The 11,656-nt window shown below is 32.3% G+C and overlaps 1 protein-coding gene across 1 annotated transcript; it reads right to left on the bottom strand.

The window, feature by feature from the left end:
- Positions 908-10,004, bottom strand: LOC107644291 (synaptotagmin-5). The gene is made up of 14 exons (XM_016348132.2): positions 9,443-10,004; positions 8,715-8,789; positions 8,527-8,634; positions 8,087-8,119; positions 7,917-8,006; positions 7,659-7,784; positions 7,339-7,482; positions 6,677-7,093; positions 6,425-6,559; positions 5,733-5,951; positions 5,354-5,632; positions 5,069-5,206; positions 4,250-4,552; positions 908-1,652 (listed from the first exon to the last, which is right to left on the bottom strand). The coding sequence occupies exons 1-14, from the start codon at positions 9,638-9,640 to the stop codon at positions 1,425-1,427; spliced, it is 2,493 nt and encodes an 830-aa protein (XP_016203618.1). The 5' UTR covers positions 9,641-10,004; the 3' UTR covers positions 908-1,424.

The following is an 11,656-nucleotide window of genomic DNA, read 5'->3' as shown; positions in this document are numbered from 1 at the left end:
TATTATTTATTATTTTTATTACCAATAAATTAATTGGGATTAATCTATTTATTATTTCACTCTTTGTTTATGTAAAATTTTCTAAAATCATTTCAGAAAAAAGACATAGGTTGCCCAGAGGTACAAGTTTGTATTTTTCTCAACTCAAAATACAAATTAATATTATTTTTATTACCAATAAATTAATTGGGATTAATCTATTTATTATTTCACTCTTTGTTTATGTAAAATTTTCTAAAATCATTTCAGAAAAAAGACATAGGTTGCCCAGAGGTACAAGTTTGTATTTTCACCTTTTCTCAACTCAAATTTAAAGCTCAACATAGAACATACAAAACTAAAAACAGGAAACATTAGTACCTGAAACAAACAAATATGATCACACAACCTCATTCATCACAACAAAAGTTCTTCATCGTCTTATGGTGATTCTTTTCCTCTCAACTTACAACTTCATTCAAACACTAACAATTTCTACATTCTGGATGGATGTTCTTTTCTGTTTAAACTTTCGAACTTGGTTAATTTGTTACCCATTGTCTGCAATTATCTTTTAACGAAATCACTTTGTTGACTACAAAAAAGATTCTTCCCAATGAATGTACTTTATCATTTTTAAAATGAATTTCACCCCAAGGAAATGTTCTCTTGATTGATCCATTTTTTGGCAGATACATCATGTAGTTTCCATATTTAAAATTTTTTTAGCCAAAAGAGAACAAGAGAGAGATACAAAAGCATGCTAAATCTAAACAATCAACCATGCCATATTACATTGGAGATTTGACCTCAGAATCATATATCTATCTATTAAATCTGTTGACAATGACAACTAATAGTATCTCTTCAGTTACTGGATATGTTAATGGAGACATGATATATGCTCAAAAGTGACAAATTATATATATGCAAAGAAAAATAAACAAGAGTGGAACTATATATATTATATGTCACCAGTTTAAGTTTACATAAACACCACTCATGTCAACTATATAATGGTAACAATTCCACAACTAGTTTGTGATGGAAATAACCAACCTTCACATCCTATAAAATCATGTCTTGTGAAAAGACTACACAACCCTTACATTCCTACAATAGAAACAAAACTAATTTTCTGGTTGTCCAAACCCATGAATCTCTAAGGATATCTACTGGCCTAAACCCTATGAAGAAAAACTATAATAGTCCTTTCTGTATTGAATGCAGCACCTGATTCCCAACATTATGCATACCAATACAAAAATTAATCAAATTAACCATATACAAGCTATAATGTGATACTATAAGATGACTTGCATGCTAAGAAAATTAGAAAACATGTACAAAATCTTTTCATGATGGTCCTTCTTTTTCCCATAAGCAAAGTTGAGCATGGGAAAGTATATATTAACTTCAACTACAAAGTAGAAGGAAGACAAGGGTCAGCTTCCACTTCCAGAAGATCTTCGACTCATTGAAGGAGAAGAATTAATCATCTCTTGACCTAGCTCCCTTATTTTGCTGAGAAGCATCATTTGCTCAGTTTCCAATTGGACTATGTAACCTTCTTGTGTATCCTCTAAAGTTTCTAGCTCACTCAAAGCTTCTGATAGCCCGTCGAGGTTTCCGTCCTCTATTAAAGACCGGAACTTGATCATCATCTGTTTAATCTGCGACGATATTTCAATTTATGCAATGTGTCAACATAAAATGAGGATGATAATAACTTCACACAGCACAACTTATATGTTGATAGTTTTGCAACATTTGTTCAATAATGCTGAAAAATTGGTCATTTTGAAGCTCAATATAGCAGTGCGGAAAGTTTGCAGCAAGCATTTTTACAGCAGTAAGAATATTTTATAGCAGTGTATTTGCAAGATCTAGGTTCTAATTTTATTCCGTTTTGCAAGTTTTGTTAAGGGACTTAACACAGGTTACACCTTAGGCTTACAATGTGATTTCTCTCTTCAATTAATTCTTTTGATGTGCCTCCTATTCTATACTTCCCCATTTCATTTGATAAAACATTTCATTCATAACATTGAATAAAGAACATGTAAGCAGAAATAGTAAGAAAGAAACATTTTGTACGAGAGTGCTTCAGCAAAATTCGAAGCCATTGAGAATTCAGTTGTCTCATGAATGGTATTTTTGTTGTGAGCATTCACTCATCGCCACTTAATCATGATAATTCTCCAATGTGAGTTATGTTTTCCCAAGTCTTTAGCATAGATGTTAGCCATTTCCATACCATTATACATAGTAGAATTGTGTAGTTTTGTTATTTAATGATTTCATAGTTCTTATTTATGTATGTTTAGCACAAAAAGAGGAAATTCAACCTATTGCAACCATGCTAGAGCACAATCAAGTCAGAAGATACAGGATTGCAACTGTGGGCTCTAACACAGGCATGCCATGTTGGAGCACAATTGCGACTCTCAACACGTAAATTATTTAATCAACATGTGATTAAGGGTAATAAAAGGGGTATTTTTAAAATAAAAGAGGAATGTCATTAAGAAAATTACAAAAAGATGAGAGTATCAGAGATCCTCCTTACAAAGAAGCAAAAAACAAACAAAAGATCAACCAAGTGCAGCTTTCCAATCTCAACATGTTTGAGAGCTTTACACCAAATAGATGTTATATGACTAATTTGATCCCATAAAACTTGTCAAGCTGAAGATCTATCATTAGAGGTGCATGAATTCCAATCCAACTAAATACTACAGAGTCTATCATTCAAGGGTTTTTAACCATGCAATTAAGCATCTTTTGGCACAATCTCCAAACCGTTAACACTGAGGAGGCAGCTGGAGAAGGTTCTTGGAAGTTATTGAGTTCCAAATGATCACTAATAGATACAAAAAAGGCACAATGGCTTCAATCTCAATGGAGCTTCTTTCACCTCTCCTCCATTTTTGTTATCTTGTTCTCATCGTTAATGAGATAGACCCTTTAATTAGGCCATTGATATAGCCACTCTTTGATTATTAATCTCATTATGATGTAATTCACGTTTCCTATTCAAATGTCTAATCAACACTTGATTGAATTGACATGAACTTGAGAAAGGAATTCAAACCTTCTTGTCATGCTTGCTACAGGTTGAGTGAAAGTAAGAGATAAGCAAAAGTAATTTGTGTGGTTATTTGGTAAGGAATCCACTGATCTTCTTAATCATTCATTTCAGTGTAGTTTATTCTAACAGATTAGGTATTCACATTGAGGTGAAGAGAATTAATTATTTCAAAAGAAACATAGTTAATCTAGGAAACCCAACTATTAATTGTTAAACAAGGAACTGAACAACAGAATAAAGAGTTTAGTGGCATGATTGATTAGTTTTACTCAACAAGTAAGAGCAAAAGCGAAACAATATCCTATTTTGATATTTTTCTTTGGCGCTATTTAGATATATAAATTTGTTCTATGGCACGAGTTGATGATTTCAGAAAGCAATTACTTAATTTGAGACGATGTCCAACATCCCTCATACTTCAAGTATATATGACTATATATTAAAGAGTTTTTCCCTTATTTATTAATTTATATTATTTTACTTTCAAACACATACTTTACAAATTGAACATACTTCTTCACAAAAACAATTCCTACTAGTTGCCATTTTTCCAGACAGGTAAGCCCTTAGAATCTTATCCCATTATTGTTTACAACAAAACATAATTTGTTTTGCTCAATATCCAAATACCAAATAAACTTACATGTGAAAAAAAAAAATCTTTGGTTCATCAATAATTTTATGTTTGGATGTATATATGCACCTATTGGCAAATTATATTAGTGAAGCCTGGAATCTAGGAAGGGCAACAAGTGTGTGCAAGTTTTGTGGGGCATTACATCGGTGCGGAGACAAGAGAGTATATACGCTAACCATCTATAAATCTACATTATTGTGGAAACATCACAAAAGCCATTCCATGTAATTATTCAAATTTATAATGGGGCTTTGGCCATAACAGTTATATACATTTTTCTAACTTTATATTACCAAATTTGTAATATTTGAATCTATAACTCGGCTTTGGGTCATCATAGTTACATACCTTTTCTTTCCTTTATGTCAGTAAGCTTTTATTTTATTGTAAAAGATAATTTGCTTTCACTAAATTTTCATTTCTCTCTTAATTATTTCTATTATTATATCTATAAAAAATATAATTAATATGCTTTATCTACCCATGCTTCTCCATCTAGTTAGCAACTTAGAAGAGAAATTTCTAGATTTGCAAGATCTCACCTGGTTCGGAATTTGGTGTAATTTGCTCAAGGAAGGTTCAGAATCTATACTATTTCTCTTTTGCAACTCCGGAACTTTTCTAGTAATTTGGATGTGAATCTCTCCCCTTTTCACACCTTGGAGGGGTATCCACTTGTCGGCCGTTTCATTTGGAGGCAGCCTTTGATATTCGACGACACATTCACCTATGCTTGATGCGGCCAACAATGCATTGTGGTCCTTCACATAGAGTACAAGGGGACTACCATCATCGAGGAACTCTAAGGTCTGGTTCCACTGAGGGTTAAGAGTTTTGTATATAACCTACACCACAATGAAAATATGAAATTACAAGACAAAAAAAAGTGCAATCTACCCTTGCAAAATAAAGCAATACATAATTGAGGAGCAAGTTACCCCAAAAGGATTAAACGAAATGAAAGATAAGAGAGATACGGCAAACTGAAAAGTTATAGAAGTTAGTAAGAATCCACCATGCCATGGATACCTTTAATATTTAGGTGATGTTACACACAATTCCCCTTGATTTATCATGCTTACACTACCCTCCTTCGAGTTCGAGGGGAGGTCAATATGTCTATAATGGAGGTTAATGTCACATTTTACAGAATACAAGGGTGTCAAGTGTTATATAACCTAAATTTCAAAAGATTAGTGTATACTTTTACAAACGAAGGAATGTCATTTTTACTAATAACGCTTAACTGTGGGGCAAGTCAGTGTAATTTGCCTTAATATTTGTATCATAATCCAGATAAAACTGTAATGCCTAAGGAAAATCACTTTCATGAAAAGAAACCAAGGAAAAAGTGTTCCAACCTTCGTCTTTTTCTTTATGTTTCCATATTGCACCCTCACAAATGGATCGCTTGTGCCTCGTAGATCAGCGGCAACAAGATCCCTTCCCTCAATTAGAACAAGTTCTATCCAACCATTGGCCGGGCCTGGAGCTGATCCCTGGCCATTTTCAATGTAGCAAAGCATGTTAGAATTAAGTGATTAAGAGATAATATACAAATAGAATCTCAGCTGTTTGCATATCTTTTCTTCTGATTTGTATAATTTACTAAAAGCATCACTAATTTTTTTACTGATAAAACACACCCTTGAATTTGATCCTTCTTGGTCGTCGAGCCTGACTGCTTGTATTTGAAGTCTTAATTCTCCAGAACGCACTCTTTCTAGAGGTATCCATACATCCCTGACTGTTCCATCTACCAGCCCTTCCAAATTTACATTTGCACTACCAATGTTTTCGTCTCCGAAAATTTCTTCACTGAAGCCTTTTACTTTTAAGTAGTCACCGCCACTAACCTCATCGAATTCAAACGTCTGGTTCCATACAGGATTCGAACCATGGGCAGTCTTTGTTTTCAGGACAGTCTGGAAGATTAACAACAAAATTATATATGGCGTAATCATTACAACCTCAGTTAATCATGTTAATGAGAGAGAAGTGCCTTGGAGACACAACACCACTCACCTTACCATACTGAAGTTTGACATATGGATCAAACTTTCCAGATTTATCTTTTGCAGCGAGATCCTTTCCTTCCATAACAGTTATGTTAAGTTTCCTTCCAGTTCTTAACTGAATATTTGATGATCCACTAACTGATGACTGAGAACTCGACCGGAGACTGTTCAAGCTATGCGTACCATCAGAATATTGCCACTCTTTTACTACAATGCTGACCTTCAACTGAAAATTGAAGAAAGGAGGTAAATGAATATGCCATTCAACAATATTTTATTTTCATTCAAAAAGCTAAATCAATTATCCATCACAAAATCTGGCCTAAAGAGCATTTTTCTAGGAGGTATTACTAAAAATCAGTCAAAAATAGAAAAATAATCATTTTGTATATTAAAAGGTTATAGCATTCATTAAGACCAATTAAAATTGATATAATAAACTAAGCCCGGACCACAAACAGATGAAGCTAGAAGCATAACACAACAAAGGCTATCACTATGAAACTCCATAATCAATTTTAAATGATTAATATCGATATAATGTTATTTACAAAGAAATGTTATCAACATTGAAAATATGTCCAGTTCGTGTACAAATTTCACATGAGAAAATTGTTTCCCGCGTGGCCATAATGCAACCAAAGTGTCTAAATCATAAAGCAGGAGGAACTAATTATAGAATGGTCATAAACACTGTACCTCCCCGGGGTTAGCCCCCTCAAATGGGACCATCATTTCAACTTCATCTCCACAAAATTGTGCTTGCTTTGCTATGACCCCAGAATCGGGTCCTATTGCCCAGAATATTGTTGAATCATCTTCAACATGCCTCATCTGCTCAAAAACTTACCATAGTAAGGACTGTATAAAAGTTGAAGTAGTTTCCAAAACATAATAAAGACTAAAGAAATGTAACTACTATTTGACCTGACATGGTAATTATTTTGGTACCTTGATTTCACAACTTGCTAGGTAGTCACACTTGATATTGTTGGGATGAGACTCATAAAGATTGAAACGAAGGTTTCCAGCGTTATCATGTAAAACCATATTAAATGGTGCATCCCATCGAGGGGTTGATCCAAGTCTAACATCTGTTCTCCTGATTAAGTCCCCAACTTCTACCTCGACAAATGTTTGTAGGTCCTTGTCATCAAAACTGTCCACCGAGAAACTATTGGTTGTACCATTTTGAGGCCTCCTAGATCCCCCCTTGAAGCAACTCCTTGAAAGTTTACTAGCCGAAATCACTCTAATATATATAATGCCACCAACAGCCTTCTTCCTCAAATCAACAGCAGGCAAAGTAAAACAGCGGCGCCGAGGTTCCACCATGGTCTTAACCAAGGTGTCAGTAAAAAGCTTTTCCTACAAAAAAATAAATTCAAAATAAGCATGATTACAAGAAAGGCATCAAGCTGATATCCGTTTACATAGAATCAGCTTCATAATCCACAATGCATTACAATTTCTAAGAGTTGCATCAAAACCGAAGTTCATATTCTTTCTACAACAGCACCGCAAATAGAAGTCTTTTATGGAAAACAGCACAACTCGAAATTTATTATTTTTCTTACAACAATTATATTAAATCAAACGTAGTAGAAACACACCAGCCAAGAAGAAACACCGGGCCATTCAGTGGCAGGAAGTGACTGGCTTCCACCGCTTCCAAAGGCGATTCCTATTCTCACCTCAGGAGTTGATACAAATGAATACAAAAGTGCTTTTCCATCCAGGATTGGTGTAAATAGAAGCTGCAAAATGAAATATGAATCTTAATAACAAAAAGATAAAGCACCAAACCATGTTTTTAATTAATGCATGAAAATCAGTTCATAGCCCTAGAAGTAAAGATAACATATCCAAATGTTTTCTTTTTCTCTAAATTTGCTTCTTCAAAATTCAAAATGCGGACATTGCTTTTACATACATCACCCTTGATATGAAGACTATTAATCACAATCCGAGCAGTTCCGATCAATGGCTTTGCAAGCTTCGCAAGCATCAAAATGCTCATTTCATTTGTGTCCCAATCCAAACCCAGTTGTAGGACTCGCTGTTAAATACCAAGAAAATGCTCATTTCATTTGTGTCTGAATCAAAACCTAATCATGTGAAATATTCTTAATAAAATATCTAAAACTACTGTTTTTCAGGTTATAATATTGAAATGTGAAGGAAGTAAAACCTGATCACCGATAGTTGACCATCGCATCCCTTGAAGACCCACACTAGGAGGGCATGAACCCAATGAAAACTCCTGCAGCTCGACTCTTTCCTACAGAATGATTTCCCTAGTTCAGCATGCACCTATGAAATTTCCAGCATCTATGATTGAAGGAAAAGAGTGTTTCTTACTATAAGTCTTGGCTTCCGGAGCTTTAAACGTTTCTAGAGACATAAAGATAAAAGCAAGAAAATCAAATTAGAAAATACATAACAATTCCTGCGGGGGGTGGGGTGTTAGTGCATGTCTGAAGAGTGTGTTGCACAGAATGTAGAAATCTTGCAGAGTGTAGAATGAATAAGAATTGCCAACAAGAAACTTATCGACTCTTTCAATGTTTTCTTAATCACCATAAGAGCTAAAGGAAAAAACAAATTACAAAAACAGAAATCTGTTTGTGTTACAGACTTCCAATCTAAGTTACCCTTTTTATTGAAAACATAGAGAGTATTCCAAAATGTAGAAGATAACAATATGTAGAATCTAAACAAACTACTTTAACCATAATAACTACTATACTTTAATGTTGACAGTAACATAAATGTACTAGGAAACGGCACTGATATTTCACCTCAACTATCGCCGATAACCTTATTGAAAGCTTTGGGTTATAATGGCTGGACCAGATTTCAGTCAAGAGCTTATTCAGCCACTCGCAATGCTCCAACGGAGTGATCGGCTATAAGAACAGGAAGCTGAAGTCAACTTCATAAAGCACTTTGGGAATGTGAAATGATGAAAAGGAGAAGGGAAAGGTACCGATGTGTTCAGTATGATTCGTTGCCATTTCTTATCCAAGTCCTCAACAAGTAGTTTCCGTTGATACCTACCATACTAAAAATGGAACAGCAAAATCTCACATTAACTGCTTATATCATACACTAGGAAAAATATCATTAAGCTCAGGCTCAACCACCATTGATTTTGTCTATTTTCTTCTATTACATTACACATAAGTGTTTCGATGCATAGTTACATGAATTCACCCGTTAAGTGACCAATTCACAATTCACCTGCATACCAAAGCCCCATAATATATTTCCCTCAAAAAATATTTTAAATGTGGCATACTATATACAAATGGATTGCGTTCTATGTAACTATGCTCCAATGTCAACTAATCAAAAAAGGTCAACGGTGCATATCTTAACAGTTTATACTAAAAACTTAGGTATCACCATAATCAGAAATATAATTAGTTAAAAATTGAATCTGAAATGACCTCAATTTCATGAAATTTGACAACAACAATTAAAGTGATCAGGCAAGATAGTTTGTAGTACTAAAAATTGTGCACAAATATTTTAGTAAATGCCAGATGGATAAAGTAAGACAAAAAGAGGGGAAACTAAGGACAATGATTGGAAGACCACCAAATTGGGGAACATTTTGTTGCTTCAAATTCAATTCATGTATTGAATACAGATTTTAAAATGAGAAAATAAAAATAAAAATAAAAAAGTTACCAATCATCACTGAATATCTACCTGTATAGCTATCCACACAACAAGAAGAATGGGAACCCAGGTGGAGAAAGAGAACATCCATTTCTCAATAGCCCAAGCAACCAAAACCAGAGGAATGAAGAATGGAATTGATGGCTTCTCCTTCAAGAGATGGTTGAAGAAGAAGTCCACTGCAACTTCTTCTATGTTGAACAAAAGTCCCCTTTTCTTTCTACTCATTGCAACCACCAAATCACTCTGCTCTTAATGCCACAAAAATAAAAAAGGAAACTTTTTTTTCCTTCTTGTTCTTCTTCTTTGTAGTTGTCAAAAAGTGTGATCTTGTTGCTATGCATTACCTACTCATTCATAGTTTTTTACAATAAGAGACCAGAAAACAAGGTGGGGTAAGAGAAAGGGAAATGAAAGAGTACCCAATTGGGAAATGGAATTGAAGAATGGAATAAAGGAAGAAGATTTGACGGATTTTGAAGGGGATTGTATTACTAGAAGAAGAACAGAGAGAGAGAGAGAAAGAGAGAGAGAAACAAAGACCACAAAAAGTGGGAAGAGCTGAATGGTAAATTCGATAACTGAAACTGAAGCAGTTTCCGAATGTCTTCAAGTGGAAAAATGCGGATATTAATATTATATACTTTTTTTATTTTAATTAATTATTTAATTATGGAGTGATCATGAATTTCAATAGCAGTAATAAATAATAATATGGATTTCGGAGTGATGATATTTCAATCATTTGGAGAGTGATCGTCTTAGATACACCTTTTCTAAAAATTAAAAATTCAATTGTGATTAACACTATTTTTTTAAGGGGTCACTCGGATAAAGACGTTTAAAACGTCTAAACGTCTTTTTTTAAAAATATTTTTTAGTAATTAAAATTTAATACATATAATTGATTAAATCGTATTATTTTTGTTAAAATGAGGCCAGATAAATTAATTTGACTGAAAAAAATAGTGAATCAAATCTTGAACCGCCCTAAATTAATATTATTTTTATAGAAAATAACTACAATACCTTTATTATAGAAAATGACTAAAATACTCCTATTATATGTGTTAATTTTGAGAATCCTAAATTCTAGTTCTTTAATTCTCTGTCGTCATAGCGTTATATATGAGTATTTTAGTCATTTTCTATAATATTAATTTAGACTAATTCAAGATTTGATTCATTATTTTTTTGATCAAATTAATTTGTCTGACTTAATTTTGACAAAAATAATACAATTTAATTGATTATATGTATTAAATTTTAATTACTACAAAATATATTTAAAAAAAAATTTAGATACCTTTATCTAAATAACTCACTTTTTTTAAATAAGTATCTCGTCTCCTCATCAAAAATTCAATGGTCATATGTACATATATGTGATATAGAATAATTAAGAATTTTCAGCTTTACAAAGAGTTTATGTATGTCATTATAACACCAATATTATTTTTTCAATTTTCTTCAATAATATTTTATCATGTCACAAAAAGTCTAACTAATTTAAATTAATTAGAATAAAATTATTACTACATACTTTCTAACAATTATATTTTTTAAAATCATTATTATCTAACTTAAACTAATTAACAAAATTAATATACTATTAATAATATTGAAATAATCAATTAATTCAGTTACAGGCGAACGTTAGCAATGTGTAGTCGCATTCAATCGGTTGAATGTTCAATGATCTAAAATCTAACGAGAAAAGTAGAAAAAACAGAATTTTTCTAAAAAAATGTTAAAAGAACTTAAAAAATTAACAAATGAACTCGTCTACAGACGAATATATATAGGTTATTTTTGCATGTATTCCATCTTCATCGTAAATGAGATAGTTATACATGTATCTTCTCTTTATCATAGGCGAAATATATTTACAATGATCATAATATCTTATCTCATCACAAACTAAATACACTGTTTTTTTTTTTTTAATCTTATCTTTTTTAAGAATGAAATATGTATATAACAAATTCGTTTTATATGAAAATGAGATAAATAATAAAATATAAAAAATTAAATATTTCAATCTATATCTATATCTATAATTTTTATACTTTTTATTTGTTTAAAAATATTCAATTAACTCCTTATTTTATCATGTTGCTGATTCTTTATTTTAAAAAATTTAAATTCTTTTTTTTTTATGCGTAAGTAGAATTTTTTAATTTTTAAATTGGTACTAAGTTTTTATTGAAAGAAAGAACAAAAATGTAAAGTTTATTGTTTTAA

This window comes from Arachis ipaensis, chromosome B05 (genome assembly GCF_000816755.2).
Source record: "Arachis ipaensis cultivar K30076 chromosome B05, Araip1.1, whole genome shotgun sequence".
Lineage (NCBI taxonomy): Eukaryota > Viridiplantae > Streptophyta > Magnoliopsida > Fabales > Fabaceae > Arachis > Arachis ipaensis.
The sequence above is the reverse complement of the archived record's forward strand: the minus strand, read 5'-3'. Positions and strand labels throughout refer to the sequence as shown.

Excerpts from the sequence above, each read along its gene's own strand:
- LOC107644291 (XM_016348132.2), bottom strand. The coding sequence starts at position 9,640 with ATGAGTAGAAAGAAAAGGGGACTTTTGTTCAACATAGAAGAAGTTGCA. Across the intron at positions 8,120-8,526 it reads GGTTATCGGCGATAGTTGAG|AAACGTTTAAAGCTCCGGAA; the intron begins GTGAAATATCAG and ends TTATGTCTCTAG. Across the intron at positions 7,785-7,916 it reads GGTCAACTATCGGTGATCAG|CGAGTCCTACAACTGGGTTT; the intron begins GTTTTACTTCCT and ends GGTATTTAACAG.